Source organism: Hydra viridissima, unplaced genomic scaffold (assembly GCF_058129835.1).
Source record: "Hydra viridissima isolate aposymbiotic clone 2 unplaced genomic scaffold, HvirCarnegie_v1 scaffold_13, whole genome shotgun sequence".
Taxonomy (NCBI): domain Eukaryota; kingdom Metazoa; phylum Cnidaria; class Hydrozoa; order Anthoathecata; family Hydridae; genus Hydra; species Hydra viridissima.
The window spans coordinates 9,650,515-9,666,730 of NW_028324312.1; the positions used below are offsets into that span (position 1 = coordinate 9,650,515).

The 16,216-nt window shown below is 27.1% G+C and overlaps 2 protein-coding genes across 4 annotated transcripts; both read left to right on the forward strand.

Moving 5' to 3' along the window:
- The first annotated feature begins 4,792 nt into the window (after positions 1–4,792).
- On the forward strand, positions 4,793–9,830 carry LOC145186559 (cell cycle control protein 50A-like). Its single transcript, XM_080062700.2, has 7 exons — positions 4,793–5,028; positions 5,880–6,013; positions 6,734–6,913; positions 7,522–7,669; positions 7,770–8,117; positions 8,204–8,369; positions 9,219–9,830. Exons 1-7 carry the CDS (start codon positions 4,962–4,964, stop codon positions 9,235–9,237), a joined length of 1,062 nt encoding a protein of 353 aa, XP_079918826.2. The 5' UTR covers positions 4,793–4,961; the 3' UTR covers positions 9,238–9,830.
- Positions 9,831–9,980: 150 nt separating this feature from the next.
- On the forward strand, positions 9,981–15,086 carry LOC145186560 (radial spoke head 14 homolog). Of its 3 annotated transcripts, none has more exons than XR_016446298.1 (10): positions 9,981–10,203; positions 10,377–10,482; positions 10,628–10,714; positions 10,880–10,941; positions 11,551–11,623; positions 11,723–11,860; positions 13,635–13,783; positions 13,876–13,992; positions 14,564–14,706; positions 14,835–15,001. XR_016446298.1 is itself a non-coding variant. In XM_090070593.1 (10 exons), the coding sequence occupies exons 1-10, from the start codon at positions 10,111–10,113 to the stop codon at positions 14,951–14,953; spliced, it is 1,026 nt and encodes a 341-aa protein (XP_089926719.1). In that variant the 5' UTR covers positions 9,981–10,110; the 3' UTR covers positions 14,954–15,086. The 3 variants fall into 3 exon arrangements, 2 of the variants coding, with proteins under 2 accessions (XP_089926719.1, XP_089926720.1); XM_090070593.1 differs by having other exon boundaries at positions 11,723–11,799; positions 14,835–15,086; XM_090070594.1 differs by having other exon boundaries at positions 10,066–10,203; positions 10,354–10,482; positions 11,723–11,799; positions 14,835–15,086.
- The last annotated feature ends 1,130 nt before the right edge of the window (positions 15,087–16,216 follow it).

The window sequence follows — 16,216 nt, forward strand, 5'->3', positions numbered from 1 at the left end:
GTCAGTACGTCATAGTAAAGCATCTATTGGTATAAGCGTCATATTGATTGGGTTAAGGGTCGTTCAAGTATTACTTTTTCACAAAATAGCTCATTTTAAACTCTTTACCTTCAATTTATGGTCTTTTTGTTTGTTTTTTTTTTTCCCCTTAAATACTAGTTTAAAAATGAAAAAAAAGATACTCAAACTTTGAAACTTTTCAAATTTTTTTTTTTTAATTTTGTTTGATAGAACATTTTTTTCTTATTTTATTTGATGGTAAAAAGCCAAGTAATTAAAAAATGTGCAATTTACCTCAATTTTATTGAGAAAATTCAACAAACAATCCAGCTGTACTCCCACTGGGAGTGTAATAAAATATTTGGTTACGCTAATATTTGCAGGTTCTTGTATGGTTTCTTCTGTTTTGTAAAGCTGCTTTCTGCTCGTCAGACAATTTCTAAACCAGTCTCAAACTTTTTTGTGTCACGTCTCACCTTAGCATTTCTAAACCCCCCCCCCCCCCCCTTTGTACTACATGTAATTTTTGATAATTAAAAATTATTGTTCACAGGCGAAGTTTAAACTTTAGCCGCTAAAACTGTTTGTCTTTCTAAAATCGTTTCATTTCTAAATTGAGCAATACGAATAATTCATTTCTGCCCATGAAAATTCCCAAATGACATCCTCTAATTCTTCGCTTCTACGATTTAAACCAGTTCCTAATTTGTTCATTTGTCTGGAATCAACAACATATTTTATAACTAGCTTAATACTGGGACAACGTGTGGGCTAACCATAAATGGAGAAGTATGATTTTGCCGGTACCGACACATGGAGGAACACTAAGTCTTAACTTAATTTGAATTACAGCATCAATTACGACTAAAAACACAAAGAACAACGACCACATAAAAATACTTCCCAAGTTAACCTTTGCGCAGAAGTTTTTTATCTATATCAGATTGAAATTATATTACGAGTTTCCCTTTTATATTCGGCAAGCGGAAAGTAAAGAAGCGGTTAAAAACAATTTGGAAACCTTTTTCGAGTTTTTTTAATGAACTTTAAATGAACTTTAACTTTCTGTGAACTTTAAATTTCTTCTTTTTATAGACATCCAACTCCTACTGTTTTTTTTTTTACAAACTTCCCATCGCTTACTGATCTAACAGCTTACTATTTCTTCTTATAAATTTTCAAAATTTTGTTGCGACTTTTACTCATTCTCCATTCTCCTTAGATTTTGCTTCAAATGTTTTTTATTGCACAGGATAAACAATAATAATCGGAAAGTATAAGAATCATTTTTTTGATATCGCAACGTATATATTACAATTGTACATTACTAAAGAACACAAACAATTGGTGTTCTGCGCATGGAATCAAATATCGCAATTTAAATTTTGTTATAGCATAAACTATTTAATGTTTACATTTTATAAATGGCATTAGGAAATTCATTTATTTTAACTATTACATATTTGTCTTCTTCCAATATCTAATATGATTGATAACAAATACAAAGACATTAATGAACGGTGGGCATGAACGGTGGGCATGAACGGTGGGGAATCATGTAAATGTAGGTTAGAATGGTAGTACTGGTACACGTGTACATTTCCTTGCTAGACAAATACAATGGATCTAACACGTCTTCGGTTACTGAAAAAACGACATATGACTGGGACATCTTACGACAGCGACTTGATGAGCATCCTGACAGTTTCCAGTTTCCTGAAAGCAAGAGACAAAACTACCAGCTGAGTGATAAACACAATATGTGGAAAATGAAGCTCTGGTTAAGGGACTTATTTATGATAACAAACTTTATTACTTTTCTATTTGCTGCTGAATATAAAACTGAAGGCCCTAAGAACATTAATAGAAGCCTGAGAAGCAATTGAAGTTTCAGAAAGAAGAGGCCATAGAAAATCACAATGCATATGGCCTCCAAACTGCTTAAAGTGTCTTTCTTTACAGTTTTGGAATCAGCTGGATGATACAAAAGATTCCAGCAGCTCGCAGAGATACTTGTAATCTCCTATCTAAAAGGTGTCCTCAAAGAGAGCTCTAACGCTGGTCTTATTGTGTTTACAACAAACTGGTACAATAAAGTGCTGGATTTGAAGGTATCCTTAGACCAGTTGAGTTTGAATATACCCTTTAGTTTAGAGTTTATCATGTCCTAAGGTTTTCATAACTTTCAGTGTTTGATTTCGAATTTTCAAAAACCGTCAATTAATTCTCGGTTTCCAGTTTTTTAATACTGCGAACTTAACGATAAAATAATAAAACTTGAATGCTCTTCATGATCTTTGCATGAAGTTTATTTTTAATAAAAAAATTTAAAGCTTTTTATTAAAGGAATAAAATTTCTATTTAATCTTTTTAAACTCTTCTTTATATGCTAATGTAAGTGTTGACATTTATTTTATCAGAAAAAAGGTTAGTTGATCTTAAAACGAAATTGCTTTTTCTTGAAAACAATCTCAATACAATCCATCTTTTCCCTTTTTTATAATGGTTCTGAGTGCTAGTGATGATCTGCTCAGTGACAATGGGTTGTCAACTTGGAGCATTTCAAATAAGTATTTCAAGAAGCAACAGGGCTGTCATTCTTGAAATTCTTGAAATTCATATGAATAAAATGTGATTATATATATATATATATATATATATATATATATATATATATATATATATATATATATATATATATATATTATATATATATACATACATATATACATACATACATACATACATACATACATACATACATACATACATGCATGCATACATACATACATACATACATACATACATACATACATACATACATACATACATACATACATACATACATACATACATACATACATACATACATACATACATACATACATACATACATACATACATACATACATACATACATACATACATACATACATACATACATACATACATACATACATACATACATACATACATACATACATACATACATACATACATACATACATACATACATATATATATATATATATATATATATATATATATATATATATATATATGTGATTGTTTTTCTAAATATTTATTAACTTCTAAATATTAATTAGTTTTTTCTAACATACCAGTTGCTTTTGTTCAGATTTTACCAGTAGTACCTTCTGTTCAATTTACCGGTGAGAAGTTAGCCAGGGAAAAAGCTCTGAAAAGGAAACCTTAGCGAGTAGATCTGCATCTTCTTTCTTTTTTAATATCTTTTTCTGGTGGCGTACTCTAACATTTTTTCGTGGGAGGTTTGTTCTGAGATCAAAAATTTCATTATTTAGAAAATGAAAAATAAATTTATAGATTGCGCGAAGCTGAATGGATTTTTTTCACGATTTTACATTAAAGTTTAATTTATTGGTTTTTTTTTTTAATAATTAAAACTCTATGTAATAAAAATAAAATGAAGTTGGGTGATTTAAAACCAGGTTGAAAAAGTTTATTTTTTTTGTGTGTGTGTTATTTCACTTAAACGCGGGTGACGAGTTTTCACCTCGCGGTATTGATCTTATTGAGATTATGACATTAAATAAATGTTTTCAAGTTACTTCGATGTTTTTTTTATAAACTTGCCTTAACCCTAATCGAAGCCAAATAAATTTGCTGAAATGAAACGTTTGATGGTGTAACCGGACATTCATTAAAACCCAAGACTTCCCTTAAATCACTCGAGTACTGTATTTGTTTTACTCTGCATGAAAAATCTATTCTGAAAAAAAGATAAAAGCTTGTTAACAGAGGAACTTTTACGCTTCTAACGTTTTGTTTAACAGCTCAACAGATACGCTTGTAATGTTTTGTGCATGATTGTAAGCAAATGGGACGAAGTTTGTGATATATCTGTTTCGGAATGGGATTAAATTTTACCATTAATGCAACTCATTCAGGTGGCAACGCACCTGAATTGAATCTTTAATAGATGAAATGAAACTTGTTTAACTATCTCGGGCGAGCAACTAAGATTTTATTTTAACAGATATTTAGCATTTAGAAGTATTTATTAAATCATTTGTTTGACATCTTTATTTCGTGGAATGAGCGTCAATCAATGCTAAAATAAAAGTAATCGAAACGAAAGTTTTCGAAACGAAAAGAGTTTTCGAAATAAAAATTTTCGAAACGAAAAATGCTTCTCTTTCGTCTTCTTGATTTTTTTATGCAATAAATAAAAAATAAAAAATTCGAATGAGGTTCATTTCATAATTTTTTACCTTTAACATTAAAAGCATTTTTAGTATCGCTAAACAACTCCAATCCATAATTGTAAGTCCCTATCACCTCATCAAAATTAATAGTGAAGTATCATTTTGGTTTTATTTTGAACAAGAGCAAAATAATCGTTTAGTTTTGTTTTAAAGACATTTAAAGCATTGGTAATGCGTAGCATCGTCTCCTTTTTAAAACAGGAGAAAAACTTCTCTAAAGTATCTTTGTTTTTTGTTTAGTGTCATCTTTTATTGTTTTAAGAAGCTTTTGTAGGTTTCGTAATCTCTCTCTTTAAACGAAATCATTATAGCTTGGTAAATCGATATCGGGATAGCATAATTCTGAAATGCAAATGCTTAGTTGTTATACATTTTAAACTAATTATCTAATTTAAATTGTTAATTAAAAATATTGAGATCTCTGTTTTAGCCCACTATGAAATTTATCTTTTGTATTATTCCATTTTTTAAAACTAAATGCTAAAGTGAAGTTTACGCACAATAAAAATTTTTCCGTTTACGTAGTTTTTCAGGCCAACTTTGATGAACTACAATTGGCAACCAGAGGAAAACATTGAGTAGAATTTCATCTGGCGATTTTTCTTGAGAACTATTTAGCCGTAACTTTCATTTAATGTAAAGTTTAAAAATTGTAGCTATTTTCCAATTACTCTGTATTAAGATCGAGGAGTAGTTTCTTTTATTTTAAGTGCAATGCCTTGGCCTTTTAAGAGAAAAGGAAACTCAGGAGAAATAAAGGAGCAGAGCAGAAAGCCGAGCGGTAAATCTATTATTGTGATATATATATATATATATATATATATATATATATATATATATATATATATATATATATATATATATATATATATATATATATGTATATGTATGTGTATGTGTATGTGTATGTGAATGTGAATACATTATAGCAACTATTTGACCTATATTTTAACTCTTTTAAAAGTCTGTTTTATAAGTGTTACTTATAAATTTTTGTAAACTTCTACTTTTACTTTGTGAGTAGTTTATTTCTCATGTTTTTCTCATGTCTTTTCTTTATCTTATTTAGGTCATTGCGCTTTGTTAGTGAATTACTGTTTGCAATGACCTGCGTTTTTTGTAACATCCTTAACACAAATTATATTGATATTGATTGATTGATATTGATATTGATAATTTATTTTCGATATATATATATATATATATATATATATATATATATATATATATATATATATATATATATATATATATATATATATATATATATATATATGTACATATGTATGTATGTATGGATGTATGTATATATGTATGTATGTATGTATGTATGTATGTATGTATGTATGTATGTATGTATGTATGTATGTATGTATGTATGTATGTATGTATATTCAGTTGTATATACATTTATATATATATATATATATATATATATATATATATATATATATATATATATATGTATATAAATATAGAGTTTGTACTTGATTTATAAGTATTTAACCCACTGGTTTTATATTTATGTTAAATATTCCATGTTCTATTTTTTTTTATAAAGCTTTTTAATTGTAATATAATAAATGTAATTAGATATCTGGATTAAATTAGTTTTACTTTTATTATCCTTAGATTCCAAATTCAAGCAACAAAAGTTGCCTGCTTGGCAGCCTATTATAACTGCATCAACTGTTCTTCCTGTATTCTTTTTCTTTGGGGCAATTTGTCTTCCTATAGGAATTGCATTGTATGTTACCGCAAATAATGTAAGCGTTTCTACCAGTTCAATATATCCTAATACTTATTTTTTGTTAACAGTTTAAAATTGAAGGTTATATATGTATAGATGTAGATGATTTTTTTGGAAATTTTTTAATGGGTAAATCTGTTTAGCATCTATTTTACATGAAATGTTTTGTTTGCAATTTTTATATGATAACAATAAAAAGCCAATCAAAAACAAGAGATTTGGCTTTCTTAATTTACTTTTCCTTAATTTACTAAAATGAATTATTTCTATGTCAACCTCATATAAATGTATTTTAAATTGAGCCTTTTGTCTTAATTTTTTTTTATTGAAGGTGCACTCTTGTCAAATGATTAAAAAAAAAATTTCCATTGATAGTGTAAAAAGCTATTTATTCTAATTAACAATTAAATTACTTTTACTAACTTTATCTTTTCAAAACAAATTTACGTCTGGTAAATTATTAAAACATAAATTTTTTCTTACTTTAAACCATAATTTTACTTAGAAAAATTAAAATTTTTTGGTGTTTAAGCAGTTTGAGGAAATTTAAAATTACTTTTATTGTCATCACCAAATTAAATTATATCATGAATGCTTTTCCCCCTCACATCTGGTCATTATTTTAAAACATGCATGTTTTTTTTATAAAATTTTTAATTTTAATTTTCATATTTGAGTCTCAAAGAAGATTTTGTTAATCTTATTATTTGTTCCTAATGCATTACTTTTTTGATAGATTGAGGAGAAAGAATTTGAGTATTCTAGCTATAAGGATTGTATGATTTGTGAGAATGACCTTGAAAGTAAATTTAAAAGTGGCACCAGCTCAAATTGTTCATGCAAGATAACGTTTACATTAGATAAAACTTGGAATGGTGATGTTTTCTTTTACTATGGACTTTCAAATTTTTATCAAGTAAGTCTTTTTTTTTTTTTGCAAATCATGTAAATAAGCTGAATATATTGTCTTTGATTGTGACATTAAAAATTGTTTCTAATATTCTATAAAATTAAGTGACAAATTTTTTTTCTTTAAAATTAATTAAAATTAAACTTTATTTATTTGAGAAAATAGTTGCTACTTAAATTGTTAAAGTGTTACATCTTACTAAGTGGTATTTTGGTGCTGTGATTTTGCAGTTTCTTTCTTTCTTTTTTTTTTTTTTTTTTTTTTTGATAAAAGTGCCATATTATTTGAATTAACTGTAATTGTTGTCTGATGTGAAGTGTGAGGTGTGAAGTGTGAGGTGTGAAGGTGTAAGATGTGAAGCCAATAATTGCAGCTCTATAATTTTTTCAGATAAAATGTTATGCAATTGTAATTATTGCATATTAGCTCTTTTCTTGAGTGGATATTGTTAAGTTTAACATCAGGTAGAATTAGTGAACAGTTAATTGGTTGATTTTTTTTTTTTAAATACTCTTTTTAATAGTAAAATAATTTAAAATAAAAATTTTTGGATGGAATTAATGAGCTTATGATATAATATGATATAATAACCTTTTTGGTTTATCTTATTTTAGAACCATAGACGTTATGTTCGTTCACGAGATGATAGTCAGTTGCATGGGGTACTATCCTCAACTGTTAGTTCAAACTGTCTTCCATTTGATTCAGTTAATGGTACAGCTTATGCTCCTTGTGGTGCCATTGCAAATAGCATGTTTAATGGTATTAACTTGTTTTTTTAACAAAATAATCAAATTAATAACAAGTTTATGTTACACTGAGACTTTTTGTTAATATCTTCTTTATACTTCTTTATCTATAGATCAGTTTGAACTTTTATTTATGAGCAAAAATTCAAAAGTTCCTTTAACTTACAAAAATATTGCATGGAAAAGTGACAGAACTGTCAAGTTTAAGAATCCACCCCAAGGAGTCAAGGAGCTGGATAAGTACAAGAAACCAAGTTACTGGTTCAAAAAAGCTAGCGAATTGGATCCAGAGGATGAAGAGAACAATGGCTTTAAAAATCAGGATTTTATTGTTTGGATGCGTGTTGCAGCATTTCCCACTTTCCGCAAGTTGTATCGTTTATTAGATCGTGAGGACAAAAAAAATAATTATTTTCAAGATGGCCTTCCTTACGGAGACTATGAACTCACCATCCGTTATAGTAAGCATGCTTTAAAAAATTTACATATATTTATATTAAGGTACTTTCTTAGATAATATTAATTAATATTTGAATTCCTTTTTTAGATTATCCCGTTTCTAGTTTTGGAGGGAAAAAGCGCTTTATCTTGAGTCAATCTTCATGGGCAGGAGGAAAGAATCATTTTCTGGGTACTGTGTACATTGTGGTTGGCATACTGTGTTTAATATTTGGATTTGTTTTTTTGATTATCCATACCAAGTACCGAACAAGGTTTGATTTTAGTCTATTTGTCTTGATCTGACTTTTGATTATACCAAAGGGCACTTTTGAGATTTTTTAAAATGGTGTACAATTTTTTTAAAATTAAGGTTAAACAACATTGTCTGAACATCAGGAATTTGTTCAACAGTTTTTAAGAATCACAGATAATGCTGTATTATGCAAATTGCATTCAATTTTTATTAAACTTGTAAACATTTATTACATTCAATTTTTTTTATAATGAATAAAATATATGTCATGGTCTTTTTCTTATAATCATTCTAAATTCAATCATCTTAAACTAACTGTTCCAGTTGAAGCAGAACTGACAAAGTAAATAAAAACATACATGACAGAAAGTATGCTCACATTTCTTAACACCCTCACTGAGTAATCATCAGCATTGTGCATAGTGAATTGATAGTCAGCTAACCTGCTTATGCTTTTTCAAAGTATTGATGTGTCATTTGTGATGTGTTATATGCTATGTGTGATGTTATGTATTGTATGTCACAAAACCTTCAGATTTACTTTTAAATTTCTAAAAAAAAATTGGTATTTAACTTAGTTTTCTCCATATTTGTATAAATATTTGTAAATGGAGATAAATGAATAAAAAGATTTAAAGTAATGATAGAAAATTTTCTTTAAGGTTAAAAAATTATTCAGAAAACTTTGAATTTTCAAAATCAAGTTATAAGTCACCTTTTGATTCATTTGGATATTTACTGGTGTTATACTTACAGCAGCCTGATAATCTAATTAGATATTTAATATGTTAAAAGTTATTTATATTTTGGTAATTTATTTATAATAGATGAAGTTTTATTTTTTTGATCTTGTTTTTTTTTTTTGTAGAGCTCCTACAACTGGTTGATCTAAAATGGATGAATTTGTAAACCCACAATATTAAATTTAATTTTTGATTTTAAAAGCAGATAGCAAGTGAAAGTCTCTTCTAAAGTAGCTAAATTTTATTGGCTCAAAGAATTTGGTGTAGATTTCTTTTTTTTTTTTTTTTTTTTTTTTTTTTTATAGCTTTTTTTTCTTTTTTTTAATTTACTAATGAAAATTTCAAAAGCATTTTATCTTTCTTCTGCAAATTTTTCTCTAGTTCGAGTGAAATTGTTGTAAAATTGTTTATCTAACTTATTTTATATTTTGCTTTGCACATAAATATTTTTTTTGTTTTGTATTATTCAATTAAGTATTACAATTACTTCTATTCTACTCTTTTTTTTTTCAATGGAATTTAATTTTTTTTAAATTATTGGAAATGTTTTGATGAACATCAGCATAAATTTATCAATCTTTTATTTTTCTTTTTTCTTTTTCGTTGTTGTGTTTTGCAAAATATATCACTATTATTTAGTTTGTAGAAAAGTCTTACTTTGAATAAGTTTTGTATGTAATTAACTATTTTTTTGCATAAAAATGTGCAAAACAAGTTAGAATAGAATAAACTGTAAAGAATGTAGTTCTTTATTTCTTTGGGTCTAGTATGATGTTTTGTAATCAACCACAATGCTACCTTTATAAGTATTTAATCCACTGGTTTTAGGATGGTTTTGTATACATATATATGAATCATCTCACTTAGAATCTTCTCTCTTTTTTAATACTTATTTAAAGCCTTTTATATTCTCTCATTGGTTTACTTTCCAAATATTTCTAAGTGCAGATTTTACTTTCTTTGACTTCTTGTTATTTTTCTCTTTCCCCGATATATATTTAGATTACAAAGATCAATATGGCACACACTCTCATTTCTGCTTACTTACCTCCTAATATTGATCCTACTAAAGCAGAGCTTGCATTCCAAGAAAGATGTATTCCAAAGCTTGTAAGTTCAAAGGTTTTGTTACTATAACATTTTGACTGGTCTGTTTTCTCTCAAAAATTTCCATTTTTTTTCAATAGATAAGGAGCAAGTTATAGTGAATTGCATCAGTTTTTGGCTTACAAATCTTATTTTTTAAGTTTAAACATATAGGTATTATATACTTCAACCATTAGAATGAACAGCTATGTGACAATGATTTAATGACAAAGCAACGTGCGTTGATGGCATTGTGTGATTTACTTCATAATCCTGAAAATATTCAACAAGTCATTACTTGCTGTATATTTTTTCTTTTTTTTTTTTTTGTTTTTGTTTTCATTTTTCTTTTTTTTTTCATTACTCAGATTATCTTGTATTAGTTGAATTATTCAAATTTGTTATTTAAAATGTAATATGTAATCTTTACTTTTTATTTTTCGTTTAGCGGTTATTCCAAGTTTATTGAATCTTTTACGTGACCCAGACATCATTGTAAGGATGAAGACATGTGAAGCTTTTTTAATTATGTCTGGTGAGTATTTTAGAACAAATTTGTAAATAATTCAACAACATAAGTTTTGGATTTCTTAATGATTTAAATTTCTTTCATTCTTTCTAGGGCATGCTATTTTTGTGAATAACTCATCTACATAAGTTTTGGATTTTTTAATGATATAATTTCTTTTGTTCTTTTTAGGGCATGCTATTGGTCGACAAGTTATTATTGATGAAAATGCTGTTAAGCCATTGTCATTTCTGGTAATATATCTTTTAAACGCTAATGTTCTTCATCAAATGTCATGTTGTAATATCAAGTGATTAATAGATTATGACTTCAAGAGAATTTGTCAGATTTCATTAATAGCAGAATCAAGAGCAGTGTGCATGTTTTTACATTTTTTTAGTTCTTTAAAGTGTTGTAAGATAATGAGAATGTGTGAGATTTCCTTCAACTGTAACAACTGTAGCAGTCTGATGAATATAAAACAGCAGCTTTTTTTTTTTTTGTTTTTTGAGTGGTTCTTCAAATACTATGTTTAACTTAATCTTGTGCAGTTTTCTATTTGTTTTAATAATTTTTGTTCATGTAGTTGACATAGTATTTTTGCTGGCTTTTCTTTTGATCAGATTAGGAAGTTGTTATGAAGAATCAGTAATTTCTGCTAGATAAGAAATAATGATTTGTTGCCATTGACTTATATAAATACCTTTTACCAGTCAAATTTACACTGTAATCAAAACAGTCAAATTTACACCCTGATCATAGCAGTCAGATTCACATCCTGATCAATAGCAGTCAGATTTACACCCTAATCAATAGCAGTCAGATTTACACCCTAATCAATAGCTTTTATTGCAATTGTTTAGTTTGAAGATGAGTGTTTAGATACCCGTTTGAATGTATATCGCACAATTGAAAGGATGGCATTCGGAGAACCAGGTGTCCTTTTTTTTTTTAACTTACTATTAACATATAACAAAAATCATTTGCTAATGGAAAGTTAAATTATATTTAGATAATCTAAAAAACCATTTCTAGGTGCTGATTCTGTGGTTGAATGTGGCCTTATGCCATCGCTAATTACCAAGCTAGAAACAGATACAGACGAGATAAAGGTCTGGTTTTTGGCTTATATTGGTTTAATAGCTTCAGATTTTTTGTCATCGTTTCACTTAGGTAAATTTTATCATATTTGTTGTTTAAGTTTATATACATACCTGAATATCATCTTTATCTTAAAAATTTTTTTACGCAATAATCATACTTTTCTTTTAAAGTGTTTTTTTCTATATTTCTATAGAAATTTTTTACCCAGTTTCAGGACTTTATGGATTTCAAATAGATTAATATTTCAGATTTCTATTTTCTTCACTCATGTATATTTTCTAAACCCCTGCGATACATATTTTAATGGCCAGATATTTGTAAGGGTACTGCTGTTGTATTTAATCGTTTAGCAAAGCATCGTATTTTAGAAGAACTTGAGTATTTAAAGAAGAAAAAAAAAATAATAATATCAAATACTTAATCCAAATATCAAATATTTAATCAAATATTTCTGTTACTTTTGAAATAACATTGAGATATTGAAAAAGATATTAAAGAATCTCTTTCCTTAAAATGGCTTCTCCTCAATCAAATGGCTCTCTCACTGTGTTTAAAACACAGCATTCATTTAACAAATATTTTTATTTCTCTGCATTTTAAATGTTGGTTTTTGGGATATTCTCTATCTTTAATTGGTTGCTGTGGTGCATATTCAACTTTCTGTGAGGCAGGCATTTTTATGTCTATTTACATTAGAGCTAGTTATATTTTAAGGTTATGGGATAGGATGCTAGTGGTTCGTAGGTTAGAAGAATTTGGGTATGAAATGGTGTGAGGATACCTCCTGACTCTGCGTAATGCTAGTATTCTGACTTAATTTTATTACAAGCATGCTTTTGTTGGCGCGCAATATTTATAATTTTAAATTCTGATTATAAAAATCTTTTTCCTTTAAATACCTTTATCATCAATAAAAATTTCTCAACTTTGATAACTGTTTCTTACTATTTCTTACTCGGTCTTCTTTTCTTTTATGGTCTTTTATTTCATGTATTCAACCATAAATCACCTGCTGCTTAAGGCCCACCCGTATGTCCCCAACAACGCTAACTTTTCTTCCCCACTAACTCTTTCATAACCTCCTCATAATCTGACTCTTAAGCTCTTCCTTTGTAAACCCATCCCTCCCTTTTTTTGCCTTTGTTTTGAATTTTTTATTGGATTTCTTTATTTAGGGCATTGGAATCTTTTCATTTTCGCTTGTTGGTGTGTAAGAGATTAATGGTTGATTTGAGTGATTAGATTGTTACGATTGGCATCTTGTTTAGACTTCCAATAAGAATTTGCTCCCTCACATTTCTAACAAATAACATTAGGTTCTTTTTCCTTGAACTTTTTCTATAACTTTACAAATTGACTTACGCGATGAAGACTTTAACACTAAATTTTCTAAACGATATCATAAATAATATTTTAACGTCATACGAAAACTTGTTTTACAATAATTTTGTTGAATATATCAGTATTTATAATTTTCTTCAAAAAAAAACAAAAAAAAACAAAAAAAACAACTGATTTTTCTCCGAAAAAACTTGCTATAACTGAAAATTTTTTTTCATAAGTAACAATCTACAGAAAAAAAAATCTTTGTTTACAAATAGTAATGACTTAATACGTTTTTTCTTTTTTTTTTTGAGGAAAACACAGAAAGGGATTCCAACTTTAATCTTCTCATGTTTTCATACAGAAAGTTTATAAAGATTTTTTTTGCGTGTCTACATACACGTATAAAAATTTATCTTGAAAAACGATTGTGAAAATTCCAAAATACTTCAGTTAAATTTTTATTCGGATATAGACTGCCCTTAAATGCTTCTTGACAAAGTGTTTTTATTTTTACTAGTTAATTATTCTGACTGCACTCAGTCGTTGCATTCGTGTTAACTTTGCCGAGGCTCTCGATTCTAACGCGATACTTGTTTGCATTCCATTACTTCTAAATAAAAGTTCTTCAATCAGAACATATGCGGCCATGGTTATAAAGGAACTGTGGTACGTCTTACAATTTTATTTTCGATATTCTTTTTCGTAGCGCTAAAATTAAGTGTCTACTAAAAAGTAAACGGTTTTTAAACGTTATTTAGTTTGACCACCGATGGGAAAAACAAAGCATGTGAGGCCGGTTGCGTTCCGCACTTAATCAATCTACTCAAGGATCAAGTCGTTTCTGTTCGGGCTCAGGGGTTAGCCGCTCTTAGTGCGTAAGTAATAATAATAATAATAATAATAATAATAATAATAATAATAATAATAATAATAATAATAATAATAATAATAATAATAATAATAATAAATAATAATTAATAATAATAATGATAATAATAATGATAATAATAATAATAATAATGATAATAATAATAAATAATAATAATTAATAATAATTATAATAATAATAATAATAATGATAATAATAATAAATAATAATAATAATAATTATTATTATTATTATTATTATTATTATTATTATTATTATTATTATTATTATTATTATTATTATTATTATTATTATTATTATTATTATTATTATTATTATTATTATTATTATTATTATTATTATTATTATTATTATTATTATTATTATTATTATAGTAATAATAATAATAATAATAATAATAATTAATAATAATAATAATAATAATAATAATAATAATAATAATGATAATGATAATAATAATAATAATCATAGTAATAATAGTAATGATAATAATAATCAAGGTTTACCAATTTTAGTTTCAATTTTTTATATGAAAGTAAATCAACTAAATAATTTAGGATTACTATCACAACACGTGGGAAGCAAGAGGCTTTAAAATCCGGTATCATATCTCTTGTTCTTCAGTTGTTGCTAGATTGTGATGTTGAGGTCAGATTAAATGCTCTTAAATTAATTACCAACCTTTCGGAGGCACCTGAAGGTAAGATTCAAAATTTATAGTTCATGGTGTGTTTTAATCGAAATCAATTATTTTACTTGTGTGGTTAGTGTGAAAATAATTCTAGTGTCATAGAAATGGTAAAAGTAATCTTTCTCTCCTATTATTAGGTCGTAAAGAATTTTCTACACATGTAGATGAAGTTTCGAAATTGAAGTTTGACCACGACAGTGCTGCTGTACGCAAAGCAGCGCAGATAGCTGAAAAACTGATTCTTTGGAAGCCTTAATCTTGATTTTTAGTTCAGAGTTTTTATTGTTAAATATATTTTTTTTGGTATAGGTTTTACTTCGTTTTATAGAATTAATGCACATTTGGTGCTTTATAAGCTGTGATTTAGTAAGATTCTTCACATGACTTTACACACGAATCACTAAACGCTAAAGTTCATAGATATGTTTTGTTTTTCAGTTAATAGGAATTATAACGAATAAGTTTAAGTTTCTATATGATTCATTTGAAAGAAATTGAATTTAAAATTTATTTATTTATTTAGAAATACAAAGTTATATGATTTCATAAAAAAATTGTGAAACCTCGCATACCTTATATTATTTTGTTCAACCCTTCAAGACATTGCACAGAAAAGATATTCAAACAATTCTATTAAACTTATTTTTCAAAAGTAACAAATGTATACTAGCACACAATAACAAGTTATGATGAAACATGTCACACTACAACGTTTTGCTGTTTTAAATCCAGTAAGAGTTCCATTCTAACAAAATTTAGAAAACATGATTTGGCTTCAGGTATAAAACCCTTGAAATTTTTTTACTACAGAAAAGCATTTCAAAGAGCATTTCAAAGCATGCAAAATAATTTTCATAGTAGCCACGGTGACCATTTAGAATGGCTAACATCTAAATGGGCATTTCAATTGTCAAAAACATAAGATTTGAATTTTTACTACATGATCAACAACATTGACTTACAAATTGAAATAAGTATGTCTTATCCTGAAATTTTCAGTGGCAACTTAAAAAAATGCAATTTTAATTCAACCTTCCCAATCAAGAATTCTCTGCACTATTAAGAATTATTTAGTTCCAATCGTAATAATTCAATAAACATTTTGGAAAAACTAAGATGCAAATTGAACATGCGGTCATTAAGATAGGATGGCCATAATGTAGAAATATAGTGTTATTTGAAAAGAGCGCATTTAAATATTAATTTCAGGAGTTCACCAAAACGTTTCAGCGAAGATCTCAATTATAGAAAATTATATCAAATTTACCTGGGATCATAAAGTGTTCCTTCTTGGTCGTCGTCAGATTCTTTTTTTTTTTTTTTTAAATCCACAAAAAACTAATCCATTTTTATGATGGCTGATTTTGATACTATGCAAATTTTAAATACTTTTAGTTTATACTTAATCAATCTTGAAAAGTATATGTACCAGGAACGATGTTCATCAAATAAAATAAAAGTGAAGATGCTTTTCTTCTCTTATACTAATATTTGAAACATAATCAGAAACCCCTGAAAC